Genomic DNA, 25,077 nt, shown 5'->3' with positions numbered 1-25,077 from the left:
AAGATGTTACTGAGGATGGTGGCAGAAGAATGGTATGGAATTGCAGTAGAGAGTAGGAAGCATGTGACCTATCGGTCAGGACTTTGAGCAAAAGAGCATCTAGCACCAGAGAGCATGATGGGGAAAGATATGCTTTGTCTCTTCAAGGATGATGTAGGTTTCCGTTATCATCAGATTGCAGAAATGTAAGAGGCAGCATTCTAGGGTAAATTATCATTTAACAACAAAAGAATGGGATTCTAGAGATAGACAAAGACAGCTATGGAAGGGGGAGTTATGGGGTCAAGTTGATAGGTCCAAGATGATGGAGAGAATTAGCAAGAGAAGAGGCTTTAACTTAGGTAGGTGTGTGATATTGAATGATGAGAATTTAAAGAGCAAGTGGTTGAGTATTGCTGATGAAAGGGAAGACAGAACCCCAAGTAAACAGGAGCTCATAAGCTAAATTGGCCTGACAGAAGAAGCTTCCTCTCTCCTGTCACCCATTGTTTGCATACTTGTGTGTACTCTGTGTGTGTCTGTTTTCCTGTGTGTCTTCACATCTAGATTTTGAATAAATGAACGGATGAACGGTTTCCTTGGCCATTTCAACCAAGTCCTCAGATTGTGCAGTAGGCCATGTGATCTTAACCTGATGGCCTTAATGAATACTTCATTTCATTCTCAGACCCAGTCCATTTTGGTAATCAGCTCTTGTTTGTAATCAACCCAAGGACTGATTTAAAAGATATGAATGGGGAAACTGATTGCTTCTTTGTCATCAAAATATTTCTTAGCCCCTAATTTCTGAGGTTGAGTCTTAGCAGCTAAAAGGAAATGGAAATAAAGTAATTGTAGTCATTGCGTGGTGACCTTCCTCTTTTTGTTGCTGTGCAAATATGCCCAGCAAACTCAGCAGAAACTACACAGAGAAGGTTTGAAAGGAATAAAACTCCTCTGGAAGCAGACTGGAGGTGCCAGATTTTTTTAATATTTCACAATATGTCCATTGTTATTCAATGATTAAAAAAATCCTTGGAATGAAGGTGTTCAGTAAAATTAAATAGCTTCCCTCTAGGAAACTTGCCAAACGTTAATGAAGGGCGTGTGGAGAGTACAGCATATTCCACGGGGAGCCCAGGCATTTGAAAAATATAGCAAACTCTCCAAAAAGCAACTGATTATTTTGGAGTAATAGATTTCTAAAGAAAATTCCTCTCCTTCCCACTGACATCACAGATTCTCTCCAGGGAAATTCATAATTCAAGTTTCATGAGAACTGTGGTGAGAAATAGACCCATCAGAGAGATAATCTCTGCTTTTCTGATCCTTCTCAGGTTTTAAATCTGAAGATATGGCCAAGGAATGAATAGCTTCCACATGCCATACTCTCTTCCCCTAAGTCTCACAGAATTTCTTGCAACCCAGAATTATGTTCCTCCGACTTGTGTTTTATGTCTTTATTCTTGAATTTGTCTATTTAAGAAATTTAAATAGATTGTCTTTATTATGTGTTTGTCACGGGCAAGCAGGACTCAAGCAATGTCATGCAAAGTACTTCCTTATTTCACCTTGCTCTATATTGCTTGGACAGTTTGCATGAATGAATTTAGCCTAATGCACTCTCATTTAGGCTCTGCTCCTGTCCTAGAATTAAAATAGCAGAGTTATCTATGGAAATGATCAGATCTCAGTATTCTTCCCCACTGACATGAACATAGCTCCCTCTGGCATCATTTGGAGCTTTGTGGCCTAACGAGAGGAACATTTATGAGCACAGTTTCACAACCACCATAATAATTCTTTTTAAGACCTTACTTCAAAGTCTTTTAAAGGACTTTTTAACTGAAAGGTACAGCCCTGCTTCTGGGAAGTGTTTGGTCTTTACTTGACATCATAATTGACATACTGACAGCTGTTAGGCAAATCTTGTGATAAAATGTCAGCTATTATTATTGTCATTAAATATCATGTATCAAATGTTCATCAATCCAGAAGTAAACACAACATTGGCATGGGCCAACAATGACTCCTAGATGGACAAAGGGAGTGACCATTGTTGAGCAATTTCTGCTCTACTAAGCCAGAGAAGATCAGTTTGTGAGAGAAATTTCATTAAAATGTAGCCTCTAGAAAAGTCTTGTTTTACCATTACAAAATTATCAGTCATGCGCAGAGACACGAATCCATCTCTTCCACCACCATCTAGAAATGATCACGGCATATATAGGAGGAAATTATATTCTGGAGCCTTCCAACGCTTAAAAATCTCTGAAATTAGATATAGCATAGTTTTTATTGTTATTATACTCTTCAAAGTACTAAAATTTTGAGATAAAAATCGAGAAATTCAGCTAATCATTAGGATTCATTGTGTGATAGAAGATGAGCCATTTGAAGCTACCTGCTTAAGGAATTCTATTTTTCTCTTTTCATCTGGATGGCTAATAGTGCATGATCACTACTTAAATGCATTTTGATCATCATTACTGAAGGAGTGTATGTAGGCCATTTACAAAGACCCACTCACTCTACAGAGAATTTGCCTAAATTTACAAATAGTAAGTCATCCTCTTGGAGAGGAATCATCATCCATCATTAAACATTCAGATATTATTAGGGCGGGCATTGGGAACAAAATCCATTGACATATATGTTACTGTCTTAACATGTACTTACAAATGAAGAAAAAGTGGATAATGTAAAATAAAGTAAAAAACTACTCAACTTTGACTACTATCACCTGAAAGGGATCGAAAGCTGAGAAGGTCCATGATGGACCAACTGGTCAGAAGACAACAGGAGAAGTCCGGGCCAAAGGAGCCAAGAAAAAGAATCCAGAGAGCCCCAGGCTAGGCTATGCCTTTAGAAAATTCTTTAGGCATAAGGTCTGTATCTTGTTGCTAGAGAAAATGGAACCCTGACCTGCAATGGATGATGTAGACCAGGGGTCGGCAATGTATGGCTCTCGAGCCATATCTGGCTCTTTTGAGGGCCAGATATGGCTCTTTCTGCAGGAGCCATAAAGTCAATTTTTTTTCAGGCGCTGTTACAGGAGCACACTGTGAGCATTGTACGGCTCTCACGAAATTACATTTTAAAAAATGTGGCATTTATGGCTCTCACAGCCAAAAAGGTTGCCGACCCCTGATGTAGACTCTGGTCATCCAATGACCAAAGTCCACCTTGACAAAGGGAGAGGTTTCTGTAGGTGTTTGGGACTGTCAAAAGCCAAATGAAGTTGGTATGAAATAGCATGGTATAGTGGAAAGAGCAATGAATTTGGATTCAGGCAGATTCTGGATTCAAATCATGGCTCTGCCACTTGCTACCTATGTGACCTTGGTTAAGTCACTTAATTTCTCTGGGCCTAAGTTTTGCCATTTTTAAAATGAGGGTCCTGTATTAGATTACATCTAAAATCCCTTCCAGTTCTAAAAATCTACAGTCTATTAAATCAATTTGAATGACAGTCCAGCAACCTGCATAGTTATAAACCTTTCCTCCCTTTTATCTCCCATATGTCGGGCAGGATTCTGAAATAATTCTCCTAACCAAAAAGTCACACTTTTTGCCTAACTGACTGATAATTGATAAACCTATGTAACTTTATGATTCGACCCTGATACTAACAAACTTATACCACCCCGCAATAGTCTATAAAGAGGAAAAACAATGAATTGAGGTAGGACTTCTGATTCTTAAAGAGCCTCTTGGTCAAAGAGAGAGGCAGGACCTTCAGAAAATACAGAAAACTACAAGGCTACAAGTATGTAGGTACCAACCTCCCAGTTTGTAGTAGTGACGCCCCTGGGTGCTCAAGAGAACCTACTATAGTTATGTTATTCCCCCATATTTGGAGATGAGTCAAAAAAATAATTCCCCCAAGTTCAACTTAATGAATTGATTACATATAGAAAGCCATGCCTGTAAAGAGGAGCTCTTTGGCAATCCTTTTAAGGTGGAGTTGAAATTTCACATGCTATCAATATTACGAATTCATCCTTTGAAATGGGAGAGCATTTGGAGATTTGAACCACAAGAGAAATGTTGTTCTGATAAAGTACAGTGATGATTTGGAATCTAATGCTATCATCTGACCTTTGGAGATTACACACACACACACACACACACACACACACACACACACATACACACACAAGCAGTTGTACACAGGACAACATCTTGTGACTGATTGCAGGAAAAAATACAATGTCATTCATCATATGGGAACATTTCAAAGCAACACCTATTTGGGGTATTTTTTAAAGTAGGGCAAATTTTAAAGAGTTAATTAAGGAATTAGTTTTCTTTTGTTCATATATATAATTCATCTATATGTATGTGAACATATACAGTCACATTCTATACATAGCATACCTATTTGTATATATATGCATATATACATGTATATGACATGTATTTAAAATAGTAATCATATCATCTTCAATGTTCCCATTCCAAAGTTTCCCCCTCTCCCACTATAGTTCTCTCTCCCCCCCCTCCCCCCGATTCCCTTTACTTACCCACCCATGTACTTCAAATGAGGGGAAATGCAGTGTTTACTTTACAAGTGCCATTTGAGGGGGAAGAGGGAATACCAAATAATCTGGTAGACATTATTTTGCCACTAATGCACATGCAAAATGAGAAAGGACTGAATTCTGAGAAAACTCTGAGAAGATGGAGAGGAAATGTTCTATTCTGGGTTTCTATGTTATCTGTCAGCTGCATTCTGACAAGTCTTTACTTTGTGATATCCATACAGTCTTCAAAGGCTGCATATTCCAAATTCTCTGAATTCTTATTCACATAGCAACTTAATGCATGATTTTTGAAGTTTGTGGCTGTGTCTGAGACCCTTCCTCCTGGCCACTAGAGGCTTTTCGTATTCCTCTTATCAGAATTCTATCATCACTAATGGAAAGACCTATTAAAATGGAAATAGGACCATCAAAATCAAGTAAATTAGTCTTTCCATAAAAATTTCCACTGGGTCATGAAGGGCATGACTCTGATTATCCCTCTTTTCTTAGATTTGCAAACTATGGCAGAAAGGAGAATACACATACCCCTAAGATCAACCCTGAGCTTCAAATCTAAAACACTGTCTTCTACTTCTCAGGTAATAAGGGCTAAGGAAAACAAAGGAGCTAGCTATTACTGCGCCATAGACTTGGTTCTGTGTCCTTAAGCAGGATATACACAATAGGCCTGAGTCTCCTGTTTTCCTTCTGTAAAGCATGAATGCCAACACTGTTTATTAAGTTCACAAAAATAAATGGTTCTGGGCTCTTTGATGGCTAAGACAATATTTCCAGTCAGCCTCCAATAAAGGCATTATTATTTTTCTAGTAATATAGAAGTATTAATATTCTAAAGGATTCAAATTAGAGTTTTAACTTTCACAAATAGAAACTTTGATTTGACTCATTCTACTTATGGCTACATGACTCATGATCAATCAACCAAGAAGCATTTAATAAATACTTACCATATACCAAGCTCTCTGCTACCACCTCTGGAGATATAAAGACCAAAATGAAAAAGTTTCTTCCCTCAAGGAGCTTACATTCTATCTAGGAAGACAGCACATACAGAGATGAGTACACCTGAAATGTTTTTTTTAAATAAATAGAAGATAATTCTTAAAAGGGGTACATTATTGTCAGAAAATGCATACCAAGCTTTCAGCATTTTTCACTTGACAAGTTTTTTAAGAAGCATTATATTCCATCTCTATATAGGTTCCAATTAAGCTACCTTCTAATCCTAGAAAACTAAACTTATTATTAATAGTTTCATAAGAGATATTTTCTATCATACGTTCATTGTTTTTCAGGTCTACGTGTAATGTTTATCCCTTACTAACATCATCCCGCAAAGTGAAAATAAGATAACAAGTATTAGTAACATATATCTAGGTCCAATACGTTTTGGTGGCCTGCATGAGTTGCCATAACTAAATGGAAGTGGAATATAAATGATATGTTCCTCCTGCACTGAACATCAATGACCAAAACATAGGAGAGAGTGGTCAGTGATATGTTTAAACTGTCAAAACTTCCCTGAACTGTGAAGAATAGAAGAGGCAAAGCGTGGGGGCCTTCTTATGCCCAATATGGGACTGGAGAGGGAAGGTTCAAAGAAAGATTATGGAAACTGGGATCAGCAGGACAAAGTAGAGATTAAGAAAAAAGGTGCTTCTGTCAGGTCTCTCTTTGGGACCCCTGACCTGCTTATCCTGTTAGTTTACTAGACTTTAATTCAAAACTATAACTAAGTGATTCTCAAGCTGTCCTTCTAGAGTAAATAAAGGTTTCGATTCAATAAATGCAATAAACATTTATTAAGTGTCTTCTATGTTCCAGACACTGCATTAAGCACTTGACAATTATTCATCTGCCTTAAACAATGTAGACATACTAACTTGAGAATAAAAAGTAACCAAACTGAGTCATTCAGACCAAAAATTCATTTTTTATGGTTAGGGATCAACTCTTGAGGCAGCTAGGTGGCTCAGTGGGAAAAGAGCCAGGCCTCAAGATGTCCTAGGTTCAAATATGACCTCAGACATTTCCTAGCTGTATGACTCTGGGCAAGTCATTTAATCCCAATTGCCTTGCCCTTACTGCTCTTCTGCCTTAGAACTGACACCCAATGTAGATTTTAAAACAAAAGGTAAGGGTTTTTAGAAAAAGATCAACTCTTACCAAATTGGCTGGATCTTTGTATATTCACCACTTTCCTTGGCCAAAACTATGACACATTTTGGGTGAAATTTCAGTCCCAGCTCTTTTCCAAGAGTAAACATAGATAGGATACATGGATAGAGGAGGGCACTAGACTTAGAATCAGAAGGACACGAGTTCATATCCCACCAAAGACATTGGCAGTGTGACCCTGGGCAAGCCACATAATTTCTCTGAGCCCTCACTCGGTTTCTCATCTTTAAATGAGCTCTATGACTTCTGTGGTACCTTCTAACTCTTAATATGCAATACTATGATAATAAGCTTTCACTTTCCAATGCTTCAAGTTCTGAACAGATCATGTATGGCAAAGCTCCAAGACCCTAGGAGGGGACTTAATGATTTGTCTAACTCCTGCCAAGGGTATCACTGTGCATCCAGGCAAAGCACAGCCCAGGATGATTTTTGCTAAATGGCATGGAGGGAAGGACAGATTGTACTGAATCCTGTCGTTTCCTTGAAATCCTGCTCTGGTACCTGATGTACTCCAGCCCTTAACAAACAGGCAAGCAGCTCCTCTGGCAGACCCCTCTGTCATATGATGTAGAAATGATTCCCCAAAGAAGCCAGAGAGAAGCCAGTTTTTTCTGGCAACACATTCTTAGCCCACCCTAATCCTACCTGCTTTCATAACTCCCACAAAATGGCAGAGGCAACAACATCCTTTGTCCTAATCTTTTCTTTTTTAATATTTTGTTGTTTTTAAAAGAAAATGGTAGATCTTGTGTATTCATTTCCCCTTCAGTCCCCTTTAATTCTATGAATTCCCTTTTGAAGTTAAAATTGTACGCATTGTCAAAGACTTGCTGGAACATGCATAATGCAGAAAATCATCAGCAATCTCATCTTGTCCTGCCATCTATGAAATAGAGACAGCTTTTTTCTTTAATTCTCCTGTGCTCTGCAGGTCTATGCATTTTAAAAAGAGGCCGGAGATTACTCCTTAAAACTCATTGCAAGACTTTGATCACTCCTGTCAAAACTTATAGAAAGACCTTGATTTCCCTCTTTCTCTGGGGACTCAGATTGCTTCATAGAGTAGCTGTCCCTTGGAACTGTCCAGTTCAATGTAGAAAAATCGAGCTCAAGTAATAGATTTATTGACCTGTATACAGGGAAAAATATGTGTGTGCTCAAGTTCTTAACCTTTTTTGCCTCCTGGACCTTTTGGCAAACTGATGAATCCTATGGATTCTTTCTCAGAATATTTTTTAGTAATTGAAGAAAATACTAAATTTCAGTGAAAACTTAGTGAGAATAAGGATGGAGATTTTTTTTCTCATCCAAGTTCACAGACTCTTTGGGTATAGTGAACCCCAGGTTAAAAACCCCTGGTTCAGAGCAGAGATCAAGATTTGAAAAAATACCTTCTTGGATTTGTCTACAGCAGACAGCTATGACTTTGAGCAGCTAGGTGTGGAGTCAGAAAGATTCACTTTCCTGAGTTCAAATCTAGCCTCAGACACTAGATGTGTGACCCTAAGCAAATCGGTTAACCCTGTTAACCTCAATTTCCTCATCTGTAAATGAGCAAGAGAGGAAAATGGTAAATCATACCAGTACTCTGCCAAGAAAACCCCAAATAGGGTCATGAAGAATTGGACACAACAGAACAACAACAATCACAGCAGAATAGTATTCTTTCTGCCGGTTTTTTTCTCTTCTTGGTGACAGAGAAGGGGGAAAAAAGATGGGTCACATCAAGAAGACTCCTGCTCTCCCTGAAGGGAAGTCTGGGAAGGGGATGAAAAATAGGAGTGGGGCACACTAGCTATAACTGGATCCATACCCTTATGCCCAGCCATAGATACCATTGCCTCTTTCCTGTCTTCTGAATTTCCTACCTATTGGAAGAGAGGAAGAGAGAGGGGATAAGGGCCCAGGATTCTTGAAAGGCACTGACTTTGTTTTCTGTTTCCTTGCTTTTAGTCTTCAAAAGAAACTCAATCAACATCAAATACCAAAGTAAGTATATTTGCCACAACCAATTAGTTAATGCAGAAGGGACATGGCCAGGGGAATAATACAGATGAAGTTTAATCCACAGTAGTCCTTTCCTGGCAAGCATTGGTCTTAAACATAGGTTAATAGTGGAAATACCACTGGACTTTGAGACCAAAGACCTGGATTCAAATCCTGCCTCTCTTATTTACCATCCATGTGCCCTCGGACAAATAATTCAACTTTCTTGGCCTCAGTTTCTTCTTTATAGAATAAGGTGGTCAGACAAGAGAATCTCTAAGCTTCCTTTTAGCCCCAAGTCCTTTGAAAGTATAAGCCAGTGGTTCCCAAACTTTTTTGGCCTACCGCCCCCTTTCCAGAAAAAATAATACTTAGCCCCCTGGAAATTAAAACTTTTTAATTTTAATAGCAATTAATAGGAAAGATAAATGCACCTGTGGCCATTACCGCCTTTCCCAGATCACTGCAGCACCCACCAGGGGGCTGTAGCACCCACTTTGGGAATCACTGGCATAAGCTAAGCAACTATATATTATTTAATTAAATCAAAATCAGGAAAAATTTGTTAAATTTTGGGAGGAGCAAGAGAAAAAAAGATAACCCTCGCTCTCAGAAATGTGTAATCTTGTGGTGTTCTATAAACTCTGTTGACCCTCTCACACCCATTCATACGTTGCTTTGTGTTATACTCTGTGTTCACATCTTATTATTTCCTACCTCCATAAGGGCAGGGACTTTTCCTTCTCTAAATCAGAATCCCTACTGTGCCTTGCAGAGAAGGTATTCCATATATGTTGGTTCAAACTGAATCTTAGCCAAGAGACAAGACCTAGACACGTGAAACAACTAGAAAACAAGACCATATGCCATTCAGTGGAGAAATGGTGTAGCAAGGCTCTGAAAGATTTTGACATTCAGAGGTTATGGTTGGGGGGGGGGGTGGGTATAGCAAGAACAAAAGTTTAAATTGTGTCAAGTAAGGGCAAGCACCAAAATTGATTGAAGAAATTGATTTTGGAGAGGCAGCCTTAATGTTATGGAAATAGAAATGGATGGAAATTCCAAAGACCTGCATTTAGTCCTGCTTCTGCCTCTTACCAGCTATGTGACCTTGATCACTTCTTGTCTTGCCTTCCTCATAAAATGAAGATGTGGCTGAAATGACTCTTCAAATCCCTTCCAACTTATATATTACATGATTCTGTAAGTCCTCCAGCTAAATCTATATAAATCTTATAGAAGACCTAGATCAGGAGATCTGGGTTGAAATCTCAACTCTAACAATATTACTATAAGATGATGTTATTATGGACTATCCCTGAGCTTCAGTGTTCTCCTCTATAAAATGGGGATAATAATTTTTGTAACTACTCCCCCATAGAGTTGTTGTGAGGAAAGTGTTTGCTAAACCTAAAAATAATATAGGGAAGGAATGAAAGATGGAGAGAAAGAGGGAAAAAAAGAAAGGCGCAATTGAGGAGGGAGGAAAAGAAGGAAGGGGAGGAAAGGAAGGGAGGGAGACAGGAAGGAAGGAGGTAAAGAAGGAGGGGGAAGAAAGTAAAGTATTTAAATTTCTACTAAGTGCCAGGAAGGGTGCTAAGTGCTTTATGAATATGACCTCATTTAATCTTTGCAACAATATGGAAGGTAAATGATATTATTACCCACATTTTATAGTTGAGGGATCTGAGTCAGATAAAGGTGAGATGGCTTACCCAAGGTCACACAGCTAGAAGGGTCTGAGATCATATTTGAACTCAGATCTTCTCGACTTCAGGCCCAGCCCTCTCTGCTGTGTTACCTCAGAATAGAAATATGTTATTATTAATCATAATAACTTAAAGAAAACAAAGACATGCCCCATCCTGGTCTGGGTTTAGACTATGCCAGAGTCTAAAGGGAATTTTCCTTTCAATAGCTTCATGTCCAATTAGTTCATCATGCCTCCTAAAGAATTATTTAAGCACACACATATTAAGAACCTTCATGCCTTTTAAGTCTTTCCCTTTTTGATCATTTGAGCAACTATTTGAATTTTGGGGTTGGTTTATTTTTAACATATATAGGGTGCTGAAAAGTCACCTGCCTCTTCAGCTAATACAAAATCAGACAAAGCCACCTCTTCATCACCTGAGGCCCAAGGAACACAGAAGAATACTAAAGGCTTGGACTCTTCAGCTCAGCAGCAGATGACAGCATCCTCTGAATCAGCAAAGGAGGGAACAAAGGAGAAATCGGGCCCTACTTCTCTTCCTCTGGGCAAACTGTTTTGGAAAAAGGTCTGTCTTTCCTTAGTTTGCCAGTCTCAAGGTCTGAAGGTACTTTGTTGCTTGACTTGTCGGGAACATATTCAAGAGATCAAATCAATATGGGTTTTTTTCTTTTGTTGTGTTTCAGTTCTCATTCAATAGTAAGCTGGTATATTTCGTTTCTCCAGCAGGATGAAACTTGCATTTAAGGTGATGGTGTCTTACTGATTGCTTAGAAGAATTAACTGTCTATCAGGTTAAAACGTGTTTTGTGAGAGATAAAAAGAAGTGCACAAATATGGTTTCTCTTTCTTTGAACCACTTTAGCATATAACATGCAAAGCTGTAGCATTTTTTTTCCTTTTAGAAGTGAACTCATTATAATAGCTGTTGACTCCTGGCTCTCTCCTGGTTTCCCATTTAAACTCTGAGTCCCTGGACAAATGAATGGCCTCTTGGAGACTCTTTGGCTTGTCTTTTTCCCAGCCAGATGTGGTTAGTCATTAGAAACTGTTTAGGTTCTATTCTTGTACTGGGAATTCAGGGCGTTTACCCAGCTCACTAACAAAGCAAATACACCCTTGGCTTTGGATCTACAAGGAAGTTCAAACAGTTGCTGTCTGGATTATTTTTTTTCCCCTCAGAAGTAGATGCCTCAGGTATGAGTAGTGAAAGGAAATGGGGTGGGGGGAGTTATTCTGAGCACTCATATAATTACCATTGCTAGGGAAACCACTGCCACTGGTGAGCCTCTGAATTGCTGCTTCATCTGAAAGCAGTAAAATAGAGTGCAGAATGTACTTGGAGATTTCAAAAAGAGTTCGACAGAAACAAGCTGTTAAATATTTAATTGGCAAGTAAACCCAGAAAGATGTGTGAGCCAATTACCTCTTTCTATAGATGATAAATACAACCATATATGATGTTTATAGAAACATTGCATTGATGTGCATTTCATCTCCATGTCTAGAATTCTAAATTCTAATTCTAGATACTATAACATGTTATAGATTCTGTGTTCTTGAGTGTCTAGATTCTGCAAATGGGAAGGTGACAAATACCATGTAATTGACTCTTCAATATCCCTTTCCAGTTTGGAACTGTTTAGATCTCATCAGTCCAACTCTATGTTCTAACACAACTACCAATAACTATTGGCAGCTGTGTGGTGCAAGAGATTTGGAATTGGGGTACCTGAGTTTGAATCCTATGTCTGTCACTTACTACTGTGTGACGTTGGGTAAATCACTCACCTTCTCTGCAAACCAGTTTCTGAAAGTAAAATGAAGGATTTACAATAGATGATCTAAGTTCTTTTCTGGCTTTAAATCTGTGAACTCAAATATTGTTTTATGGACAGTATAGTTCCCTCTCTCCCATATGAGAAAGACTTCTTTCTCACCAAACCCCACCTCTTTGTTTTCTCTTTGAAGGTATCTTCTGTCTGCAGTTGTGCAATTTCATCCTTGTCTAGAGATGCAATAGACTGATGGTCACAGAATTTTCAAACTTTTAAACTCTCAGCCTTATTTACTTTTGGAAAGTTACTGTCTCTTTCCATTTCTGTCCCTTATTTTGGCTAAGTTTTCTTGTATGCCTTTTCAGCTTTGGAATATGAAATGAATAAATTTATTCCACTTGAAGATTCCCCCTCCAATATGGGGATCTTTCTGATAAACTTCTAGCTAAAGCAGAATCCTGTAAAGGCTATTTTTTGGTCCCTTCCAATAACTACAAAAATGCAGGTCCAATAAAATAAAAACTGCATAGGTTGGAAAATCAATATGGTATTTTTGAGAAGATCTCGGTGTGTTTTTTTTCTTTGAATCCATCAAAGCTTAAATTCTTAAGCAACTTCAAGAATACCTTTAGGGGTCCATGATGAGAAGACCTAGAAAAGTTTTACATTACAATTAGTAATGGTGCATGAGGCTTCTTTCTCCTACTTCTCTCAATCAGGGTTTCAGAAAAAGAATATTTTTTAAAAATTTCTAAGGATACAACATTGAGGCAATATGGCGTGGATTTGGATTTGGGATCAGAACATTGGGTTTGGGATCAGAAGACTTGGGTTCTAGTTCCATTTCTGCCATTCATAAACTGTATGACCTTTAGCAAAACACTCTCTAAAATTCAGAGATGGAGGAAGGAAGAGTGTCCCTTTGTCCATTCATTCTTAGACACTTTTTTTTAAAACATGGTCATAATGTACTCTATTATCCAATGAAAACTATTCTTCTGGGCCTGCTAGATTTTTTTTTCACTTTGCATTATTTCATAAAGGTCTCTCCACATGTCTTGGCATGTCTTATTCTTGTCAGCCTTAATTGAATATGAGTATTCCATTTCATTAATATACTACTATTTTAGTCAATTCTGTATCATAGGGTTTTTAGAGTTACTAGGGGGACTTAATATAGATCATCTAGGTCAGTCCCTTCATTTTATAGATGAAGGAACTGGGGATTCTCCATTTCTTCATCTTTAAAATTATGGATTTGGGCCTTATAATCTCTGTGGTCTCATTCTAGTAGAGACATTTTATGATTCTATCATAAAGATGGTCATAAAGTTCCTTTTTAGCCTGTGAGTCTATGATTCTATAAGATGTCTCCAGTTGAAGCTAAAGTTGTAAGAACTTTTTAACTGTGTCCTTGGTTGATGAAGAAGTTTCTGTGAAAAAAGATAACTCTTGCCTCCCTTGAGAAAATTGATTTCACAATCTCACATAAATTGGGAAAGAGAGCTAAAATAAAGCCAAAAGAGGAATAGTTCATTTCTCTTTATCTCATTGCTAAATTTAGGAGATCCTACTAAGCATCCCCAGCATGCTAATCACATGCTAAATACCATCAAGGAAGGAAAAAAAAAAAAAAAACCTTTAGTATGTGGTACCGGCTCTCTAAAAACTTTCAGTATTGTTAAGAAATACACACCTATCTAGAGGATAATACAAAATGGCATATACTTTAAAATAATAAACCTTTGGAGAGGGGAGAACCCAGAATAGTCGAGGTAAACCGGAGAGAGAATAGTGAAGTAGGCCTAGAAGAATGGGTAGAACTTGAGTAAACAGAGGGAAAATTAGAAGTGAGGGAAATATCGGTGAAGTCCTAGACTTGAGAAAAGGTATGATTTAAGTGGGTGAGACTGGTGTAAAAAATGCTTGCAGGGAGTTGTCATAAATAAATCACAGATAGATATGATTTTTTAAAAAGCTTATAGAAGATATCCAAGCACATCTGGGAACTCCTCTGTGAAGGATTTATGGAAAGGCTTGGATAAAAATCATGTAGGATATAAAGGTGTGGATAAGTTGCTATCTGCCCCAAGGGAAGAAGCACTCACATCCATTAGATCATAGCTCCACTGAAGAATTGGAATAAAGGGCACTCTTATTATAGAGGGCCTGGAAAAATAGTTTAGACTTGGTGAAGTAGGCAATACCACCATAGTCGATGATATAAGGAAAGGCATAACATGGAAAAGCAGAAAAATTATTAGTCTAGCAGTGACATGTAAATTGGTTTACAAGTGCCCACAGAAAATATTTATCATTCTTTTCAAATGAATTTTTATTGCTATCTTTTGTTTTTACATTGTCAAGATTTCCCCCTATACTTCTCCCTCTCACTCTCTGAGGACTGTCCCTTTGAACAATGAATTTCATAAAAAGAAAAAGGGAGAAAGGGTGATCTGTAAAATCAATTGACATATCAAAAAAAAACCATCATATGCAATTTTCCACAACAATGTGCTCCCCTACACCTATACAAAAGAGGGGAGATAGGTATCTTTTTCTATGCTTCATAATTTGCAACTTTCATTTTTATCAGTTAATAATTGCTGATCTTTGTATTTACATTGTTGCAGTATATATAATTTTTTCCTGACTCTATTTATTCAGTTTGCATCTAGTCATGTAAATCTTTCTATGCTTATTTATATTCATCATGTTCATCATTTAATAATATTTTTTTGTTTTATTGGTGCACCACAATTTGTTTAATCATTACCCAGCTGATAGGCATCTGTTTTGTTTCCAGTTCTTTGCTAACATCAAACAGTGCTTCTATAAATATTTTGAAGTATATGGATCCATTCTCTCTCTCTCTCTCTCTCTATCTATCTATCTATCTATCTATCTATCTATTTCTTTCTCTCTCTCTTTCTTTCTCTTTCTCTCTCTCTCTCTCTTTCTCTCAGTGACTTCCTTGGCATATGTAGTTAGCAGTAAAATGTCAAAGTCAAAGAGTTTAGATATTGTGGCCACTTTATTTGCACTTCACATTGCTTTCCAGAATGGTTGTACTAATTCATAGCTCAACTAACAATTCATTGGTGTGCCTGCGTTTCTATAATTCAACCAGCACTGACTCTTCCCAACTTTTATCATTTTTTCTAATCTGCTGATTGAGGTAGAATATATTTGCTTTTCTCTTATTGTTAGTGATTTGAAGCATTCTTTCAAATGATTGTTAATAGTTTTCTATTTTTCTTTTGAGGCCTGTTTGCACATAGCCTTTGATCATTTCAGTGTGAGTTAAGTGGCTTAGATTGCGGCAGACAGATCTGGGGAGTTGAAGCAGGGGAAGGCAAGGGGAGAGGAGATAAGGAGATAGAAACTGAAAAGACAGGGGAAGAGACAGACAAAGTAGACTGTAAAGTGGGTAGAGATCTGGCTTTGAAGCCAGGAAGAGCAGAGTTCAAGTCTTGTCTCTGAAATAGACTACCTGTGTGATTCTAGGCAAGTTGATTTCTTTCTTCCTTCCTTTCTTCATTTCTTTCTGAACTCTAGACCTGGCATGTTATTGAGTCAATTACTTTCTAAATGCTCTAATTAACTATTTCCTAAGACTATAGGGTACAGACAATTTGCTGACCCGCATTTGTATAGTAAGTTCCCTCATTTGAGAATTCTCTATATTAATGAAATCACAGGGCAAGTCTTTTATCTTTTTTTAAAAAAAATTTTTAATGTTACTAACCAAAGTAAAGGAATTTTTATTATTCAAGTCAATGTAGCTGAAACATAAAAGGAAGTGAGCTGGCAAATATCTGGTTAATTTAGTTCGTAGAAGCAGCCAAACTGGATGGCTTGGATTCCAAACTAGGAAGAGAGAAGTTCCAAGAGCACAGAATCTTATTTGTCTTAGGTTATTGAACTCTCTCAACCTGTTAGAGACATGAGAGAGCAAATACACATAACCTAGCCTCTGCCCTAAAGGCTGATTTTCTAAAAATGTCATATCCCTCAAAGAGGGATCAAAGATTTTACATATCTGTTTCAGTGACAGGAAAAATTAGAGAGATGGTAGAATAGTGAGTAATCTATGGACAAAGAAAATTCTATTTATAGGTGGCCTGCAGAATGAATGAGAAAAGGCCTTAATAACCATTTAGTCCAACTGTCATATAGATAAGAAAACTAAAACCCAGGTGAGGACAATGACTGGTTTGGAGTCACACGACTAGGTCAGGGCAGTTAGGACAAGAGAAGCTGGATCTCTAGGCTAAAGACCATACATAACTCTTTAATACATCCTTAATTCTACAAAGTGACAGGATTTTCAATCTCATTATCCATCCAAATGAAGGATATTATTTTCTTTTTGCCCAAGAAGCTGAAAATAGTAACTGATTCTTGAGCTAAGTGTTCTCATATTTCATTTTATTTATTTTTATAATAAACCCTTTCTTTCTGTCTTAGAATCAATACTAAGTATCAGTTTCAAGAGTGATGGCACTTGGGGTTAAGTGTCTTAGCTAAGAAGTGTCTGAAGTCCAATTTATATGCAGGACCTTCTATATCTAGGCCTGGATCTCTATCTAATGAGCCTCTTAGCTACCCCTATGTGTTCCCATATTTTAAACATTTTTCAAGTTTGGCTCTGTGGGAGTGTCAGAATGTCTGTAAACATAGAAGCCATTGCTGTAATTTTCAGTGAATCTTCTAAAAGAGATGGAATAAACATGATTAACAGAGAATTAACAACTCTTTTTTATAAAAATTATATAAATATATATTTTAAAATATTAAAATTTTATAAAAAAAATTTTAAGACAAGTAAGGAGATAATAACAGAGCATGCAAAGAATGCCGAAACACTAAAGTCTACCTACAGTCTGGGGAATTGAATGTCTAGACCCAGCCAAATCTAGATGATATTATTTGAGAAATAGTTTGTAAGGTCTAAATAGTAAGAGGAAATAGGAAAAATTACTGAATTAGCATGGGTTTGTGAAGTCACATTACATAAACTTTATTCCATTTTTTGATGGGCCCACTAGGCTGTTTGATTAGAATAACATGGTCAGGGCCTAGAGTATCTTCTTTTTCATTAGGATCTTAGCAAAGTACCTCATGATATCCTTGAGAAGAAAATGAAGAAATTCACCTTGGGCAATAGTATCCATAGACTGATTCTTGGCTGGTTAAATTTCTCTTTTAGCTATACTTGGACAATGAAGGGTGCTAGTGAGATTCTTTGGATTAGATCTTCGAAAAGAGACATATATTCAATGAAGGATGACTAGATTTTATGCTTTATGAGGGCAGGTACTATGTCTTATTTAATCTTTCTATCTCCCTCTGTACCCAACAAAGGGCTCTTCATATGGTGGTACTTAATATTTATTTGTTGAAGTTTGTTGTTGAAAAGGAATCCAACTTTGTTATTTAACTGATAATATTTGTAACAGCTACTACCAAAATTATGTGAAAATATCAGGATAATTGAATCATGGGAGTTTTTTTAATATTTCATTTAAAGTATAAATTTGAATATTGATATAACCAACTGAGCTTGCTTTGTAACTTTCCATTTAAATTAATTTCATTATTTAAAGTAGCATAACTGTTTTTTTTAGTTTCTTCTGTCCTCATCAGGAATCTTTGCCCATTCATTCTCATTCCCTTTCACTCTTATAGTCATAGCTGGTGTCTATCTCATTCTTCTCGGTCTGGATTTTCTTTTTGTTTAGTTGGGGGTTTTTGTTTGCTTTTCATTATTAATTAAAGGTCTTTCCAGATGTCTTTGTGTTTCTCATACTTGGCAGTCTCAAGTACAATAGAACACTCTGTTAATTTGATATCTACAACTGATTTAACCATTCTGGATCATAGGAACATTTTAGTTCAGTTGGAACTTAAGAACTAATGGAGTTAACATTGTCATCTTACAAATGAGAAAGCTGAGAGTCAGAGATGTAATAACTTATTCAGGGTTATTCAGGTAGTAAATGTTAGAGCTCCGATGTGAACCTACAGTTTCTAATAACAAATCCAGTGCTCCTTCCATTATGCCATCCTACCCCCTGGAAGTGGCACAAGAACCAAAATAAAGGGCTATTGTTCGGAACGTATGTTTTTATTCCTCCCCACCCACCACCACGACCAAGATTACAGTTTCCTATGCACTACAATGAACATTCAATGGGCAGCCAATTTGCAGACCCAGGAAACCAAATAAGCAAAATTATCTAGCAAAATCCCATCACAAAGCCCAACAGGGTAGGGAAAAGCATCTGGAAAACTAAAATGCCACTGACAGGGTGAAGAGTTTGGTCAGCCAAGAGAATCCTTTATTTGATGCAGACAGTGTCTGCTTCCAAGTACTTGTCATGTCAGGTCGAGAAAGTTTGACTTTTATGTTGGTTTTTCCATTTGCTTATTTAGATGGCAAACCCCTCAGAAACATAAGAGATATCGTGTGAGGGCCTCTTCCTACCCCCAAAAAGAGTAGCCTTAAAAGACTTGTGCTACCATCAAATTAATCTAAACTACACTATAATTTCCTGACAATCAGAGGCTTCTTCAAACCAATGACTCTTGCCAGTGACATTTTGTGCTTAGGGTAGTTTCAAGGTCACAGGAAAGAAAGGACAGTGCTAAGTGTTCCAGGCAGAAGAATCTTAGAACCATCAGGACAAATGATTCAAAGAGACTTTATAGTTCTCCATATCCAATCCTTCCATTGTCCATCCATAGGATGAAACAAGTCTAGAGACGTAAAATGAATTACACAACATAACCCATACATACATGGGAATCAGAACCGAATAAGACCTTAGCTATCAACAAATCTGGCCCACCTCGGTCTGCATTTGAAAAAATTAACGTCTTTTGAGAAGAAAGAGATGAAACTTATGCATCTAGTTAGTGGAATAGCTGAAAATAAAGCCTAGAGATCCTAGTCTGCCAGATATCAAAAATATTTCCACCATCCAATGCCACCTCCAATAAAACTTGATTCACAGAAAGTATCAGCCTGAATGAATGTCCTTAGATTATGGTATTGGTATCTATCCATCATCAAGAATTCTATTCAACAATTGCTTACTGAGTTCCTATCCAATAAATGTGCCTATCACAGTGCTAGGTGTTGAGAGAGTTATGTTTCAAAGGATGGGTAAGATATGATGAAGAGATTGTATATGGGGAAGAATATAAACCATGGTATATAGACAAGAGATATAGGTCAGGATTAAACAGATTACATAGCAGAATGATATAGAGACTGATATGGTTAACATAAAAGGAATATACTGTGGCCTAGATTGCTAACTCAGTCCATTATTTCATGGAATAAAGAAAGACATTCCCTACATTCAAATGATCTAAATATAAGGTTCTCCAATGGCATATAAACCGATTAGTGGTAAATGCAAAAAAGAATTTCAGTATATATGTGCCCGGTGCCATCTGGATCTCAGTTTTGGTTCTGATTTTGAGAAAAGAAGCAACACATCTGATAGTCCTAGAAAACAACTGTGCCTAGAAATACAGGTTAATTCTGAGTGATTCAATATGGGATTGAAAGACTCTATCAAATAGAATAAACTTGTCCTAACATCATTTTACATTTAGGAGGACAAAGTGAGGCTTTTACTAATGCGCCAGAATTAGATAAGTAGGGGCAGCTAGGTGGCTCAGGAGATAGAGAGTCAGAAGTAAAAACAGGAGATCCTGGGTTCAAATCTAGACTCAACTACTTTCTAGCTGTGTGACCATGGGCAAGTCACTTAATCCTTTTTGCCTAGCCCTTACTGCTCTTCTGACTTGACATCAATACTTAGTATCAACTGTAAGACAGAAGATAAGGGTTTAAAGAAAAAAATAAGAGAAGTAAGATTCTAGGCACCTTTAAAGATAATAGTCATGAGTCTCATAGGTAAGAATACACCCAGGGTTTAGTAGAATTTCTTTTGTAAAAAGTTGCGCCAATGGATCTGTCAGTTTTTCTGCTTTCTTTTTTTGTCTGATATTCTCCCTTTTAGGCAAGGGAGCCTTGTCTTATCAGTTTACATTAAATATTGTTAGATAAATTTGGATGGGAAAAGAAGGGGCAATTTACGGAGGACCTTAAATGTTAAAACAGATATTTCTTCTCTAATCTGATGAGGAATGTGGTAGATGAGAAAGATTAATTTAGTGTCATTGTGCAGAATGGATTTGATGTTGTTATTCTAATGATAAAGAAGAGCTAGTTAGGAAGCCATTTAGTAGGAGAAAGTTAAAATATAGAGCAGAAATAGAAAAAATCCTAAAAAAAATATCAATAGATATGGATGATGGATTAAACATATGGAAAGGAGAAGAATTCAAAGATGGTCATCAGATTTCGAGACTTGATGAGAATAGTTGTGTGCCATTAATAAAAAAGAGGTACTTTGAAAGTGGAGTTGCCCAAGAAGTGATTCTTGGAAGAAGGAGGAGATGTTTCAGAATTCTGTTCAGACTTACTATTTCCTTCGCCTTTTCTCTCTCAGTTATAACCCCAACCTAACACTCTCATTGAATCTTTTTTTCTTTATCTTCCCTTCAGTCAATTAAAGAGGAAACAGTTCCCAAAGGTGCAGAGGAAAATGTAAGTTAAATATAAAATAATTTAATCATTCATTCAGATTTCATCCTTGACCTTCTTGGTCCACTGGGTGTCATCCTCTGGGGTCGTTTGTAGTTGCATGAATTAGGTAAAAAAAATATGGTAGGTTCTTTCATCCTTTCAGAATGATCATTGGTAACCATGAGAATACAAGGACTTTGATGAAAGTTGTAATCCTCACTAAAAGTAACTTGGGGCCATGTTAAGACAACGTGTTGCCAATGTACCTTCCAGGGCAAATGTTACCCACACCTGTAATCCCTACAACCAGAAGACTGAGACTGGTGGATTTCTTGAGCTCAAGACTTCTGAGCTGCAAAAGATATAAAATCTATTGAATATCTACACTAAATACTGTACCAATATAGTGAGTACCTGGAAGCAAGAGACTACCAAGCAACCCAGGTCAAAAATAGAACAGATCAAAGCTTCCATGTCAATCAGTATTGGGAATATATTTATAGACTTTTTAAGATAAGGAAATCCAGTCTAAAATAAAATTATTACATATGTCTGTTTCTTACCGGAATTCATTATCATTCAGGGACTGAAAGAATCTACCAAATAGAACAACCTTGCTCAACTTTATCTCTGGGGACATCCACTTGCTTCTCTGTTTTTCTCTATCATTCTTATTCATTCAGTTCCTCTTGATTAAGTACCAACCTAAGTTGGGTCATAAATTTAAGTGGCATCAGCCATACAGGGATATGAGGCATGAGAACATCTATAAACAGCTCACACCAAGAGATTCCCCTGGTGCCAAACTCAGGCTGAACATTTGGAGGCACTTGAATTTCAACTTGATGTAGGCATGTTTATTCCATTACTCCTTTGGCCTTTTGTCTAGACCTGGGGAAGAGGGGTAATGGTCAATATTTCCAGAAGGGTAGATAGATGTCTATGGGAGAACAGAGCAATCCCAAACCTCAGATAATAAATATAAATAAAGCATGCCAACAAAGATAAACAAGCTTTCCATATGACCCAACATAGTGTCATTCCCCTGAAGAAAGAATAGTCCTCCCTAGAGATGTTTTATAATTGGTGAAGGATCAATAGGTGCTGTAGTGGATAGAGAGCCAGACCTAGAGTCGGGAAGCCTAGTTTCAAATCTGGTCTCAGAGACTTCCTCACTGTGTGAACCTGGGCAAGTCACTTAACCCCATTTGCCTAGCCCTAGCCCTTTTGTCCTAGAGTTGTTACTGGGACAGAAAGTAATAATAATAATAATAATAATAATAATAATAATAATAATAATAATAATAATAATAATAATTGTTGCTGACTAAATTCATAGCTGTTCTTGCAAAAAGAATCACTGTTCATTTTGAAAAAGAAAATACTAGATGTTCATTTTTCTCTGGCTCTTTCTGGGGACTTCTTAATGCTTGACCCAGGACTCTTTTATCTCAGGTTTAGTTAGTGTTAGTAGACCTGAACAAATGTCAGACATCCAAACATCTTCAAGAAATGCTGTGTCTAGAATAACGGAGATAAGAACAGATGTCTCTTTCTGTGAGACGCTAGAAGTATGAGGAAGAAAAACATTTTAACCTGCCCTTTTCACAACATTGGGCTATGCTCTGAGCTAAGCCATGCAACAAAGCAGTCAGGATCTTAATTCCCAATTTCTCACTATCCTCCTATATATTTTCCAGGAATCCAAGATCTTTGGTTATTTCAGTCACCTACAGGCAGGAATTAAATGTTTCTTCTTGGCCATGAACTTTAAATTAAATGATTAATTAAGGCCAGAACTTGAGTTGGCAATGCACACTTGAACATTCTCACAGAAGCCACTTCTCGTTTGAGGAGAAATCTCTCTTTTGGATGTTGTTGAAGGAGCATTTCATCCACTGGGGCTCCTCTGATAACTTTTAAGTCTGGTTTCCAGAGCTCTGACAGAAGGCATTTCATCTCCGAGAGTGTTGTGTGTTTTTTTTTTCAATGTGAATTGAATGTGAAGTCATCCTTGTGGCTTGCAAAGTATAAATAACACAAGATGTACAAAAGCTTACAAAGGGTAAGGAAAGATGCAAGGTGGTTTTGAAAGGAAAAGATTCGACACAAAGGCAACCTTTTCCTCCCTATCCCACAAGATTTCTGCTGGTTTGGCTTTGAGCATAGCATTTCTATTTTTAGTCTTGAAATGTCTTTTTCTTAAGGATAATGACATGCCACTTGGATGAAGCCAGTATAAAAGCATGTGTTTTCACTGTGTTATGAAAAGCTGCTCCCCAACAAAATTATAAACAAGTGGAAAAGAGAGAATCCTTGAAGTGAGAGGACCTGGACTAGGATCCTAATTTAACCACATGCCAACCATGTGATTCAGGCAAATCATTCATTTAACCTCTTAGGTTCTCGGTTTCCCCATCTGTAAAAAAAAAAAAAAAAAAAAAAAAAGATAGTATTGGAGCTAAAAAGAACCTCAATAGATCATCTCATCCATCCCCCTTATTTTGCAGATAAAGAAACTGAGGCTCATGAAGTTTAAATGACTTGTACAACTTCTCAGAGGGAGTATCAGAAGCAAAATTAGAATCCAGATTCTCTGACTCTAAAGCAGAGGTCCTTAACCTTTTTTTGTGTGTCCTAAACTTATTTGGTAGCCAGGTGTAGCCTATGGACTCCTTCTCAGAACATCCAGAAAACAAATAAGATTACAAAAGAAACAAAGCTATTTGAAGTACAGCTATCAAAATCTTAAAAGATTTTTAAAAATTCAAGGACCACAGTTTCAGAACTCCTGCCTGAGAGTACAACAGTCTCACAGTGGATTAAATTCTAGAGTTAAAGTCAGGAAAACATGATGTTTATTACCTTGAGCAAGTCATTTACCCTCTCAGAAACCCTTAGTTTCCTCATCTCTAAAATAGGGATCATAATTATCTATAACATCACCATATATGTTCTGTATGTATATGTCACATATATATACATATACTATATATATTACACCACCATATATGTGTGTTTATTTTTTATTTATTTATAGATCATATTTATTTCATATATACTTTATTTATTTAATGTGTTTATTTGTTGAAAATAAATTATTTATTTAATATATATTAACATATATATAAATCATATTTATAGATTATAGAGTTGTTATGAGGATCAAGCAAAAAACTTATAGAAAATATTTTGTCAGTCTCCCAGCTCTCTCTCTACATGTCAGCTCTGACATGTTATTATTATTAAGGCCCCTTCCAGCTCTGAATTCTGTGACTCCTTCCAAGAGGGTTATAGCTTTACAATTGCTTTGAAGTCCATGAATGGAGGAGGCCTTCTAACCACTTCATATTCTCCCAACCTTGACCTAGGCTAGGAAGGAGAAATAGAGAAAGCGCTTAAGTGCTTATTAGCTGACAAGTTTATCACTATTAAAATTGTGTTCAAAACTACCCAGGCACTCCAAACCTGTTTGTTGGGAGGCCCAACAATATAGCCAAAGAAACACTAAACTAGGAGTCAGAAGATAGATTCTAGTCCCTGCTCTGTTACTAATATTTAGAATGCAAAAGGACATTTTAGGGACCATCTAATATCAGTCCTTCATTTTATAGAAAATGAAAGCAAACCCCGCAGAGACAAAATGATTTGCCAAGTGACATAGTTGGGTGACACAAATGACAAGATTGGGATTTGAACCCAGGTCTTCTAACTCAAAATCTGGCATTTCTCAAATCTGGCCTCAGGCCCTTCTTAGTTATGTGACTAGAGAAGTCACTTCACTTCAGTTGCCTGGCCTTTACCATTCGTCTGCCTTGGAAACAATATTTAGTATCGATTCTTTTTTTTTTTTTTTTTTAACATTTATCTTACATCTTAGAAAGAATACTATGTTCCAAGGCAGAAGAATGGTAAGGGCTAAGCAATGAGGGTTAAGTGACTTGTCCAGGGTCACACAGCTAGGAAGTGTCTGAGGCTAGAGTTTATTCCAGGACTTCCTGTCTCTAGGCTGGCTCAATCCACTGAGCCATCTAGCTGCTCCCTTTTAATATCAATTCTAAGGCTGAGATAGGGACTTTTTTAAATCTACCATTCTTTCCACTTATAACACTGTGTCTCCTTAACTAGATTTTTTTGTTGTTGTTGTTTAGTTTTGTGACCTTGGAAAAATCGCCTAATCTCTCTAGGTCTGTTTCCCAACTTTCAAATGAGGGGGATGGATGAAATCTTCTCTAAGGCTCCTTCCACTCTGTTATTCTTTGATTCTAAACTAATAAGAAACCATAT

General features: G+C 37.1%; 1 protein-coding gene across 1 annotated transcript in view; it reads left to right on the top strand.

Annotated features, from left to right (window-relative positions):
* The window catches only part of BCAS1 (brain enriched myelin associated protein 1), a 155,615-nt gene that overhangs the window by 89,752 nt on the left and 40,786 nt on the right, over nucleotides 1-25,077 (top strand). Inside the window, exons 6-9 of the mRNA XM_044661119.1 lie at nucleotides 2,730-2,867; nucleotides 8,661-8,696; nucleotides 10,760-10,972; nucleotides 20,770-20,811. Of these exons, the coding sequence (XP_044517054.1) occupies nucleotides 2,730-2,867; nucleotides 8,661-8,696; nucleotides 10,760-10,972; nucleotides 20,770-20,811 (429 nt within the window). The remainder of the gene's footprint in view (nucleotides 1-2,729; nucleotides 2,868-8,660; nucleotides 8,697-10,759; nucleotides 10,973-20,769; nucleotides 20,812-25,077) is intronic.

This window comes from Gracilinanus agilis, chromosome 2, assembly GCF_016433145.1.
Source record: "Gracilinanus agilis isolate LMUSP501 chromosome 2, AgileGrace, whole genome shotgun sequence".
Lineage (NCBI taxonomy): Eukaryota > Metazoa > Chordata > Mammalia > Didelphimorphia > Didelphidae > Gracilinanus > Gracilinanus agilis.
The sequence above is the reverse complement of the archived record's forward strand: the minus strand, read 5'-3'. Positions and strand labels throughout refer to the sequence as shown.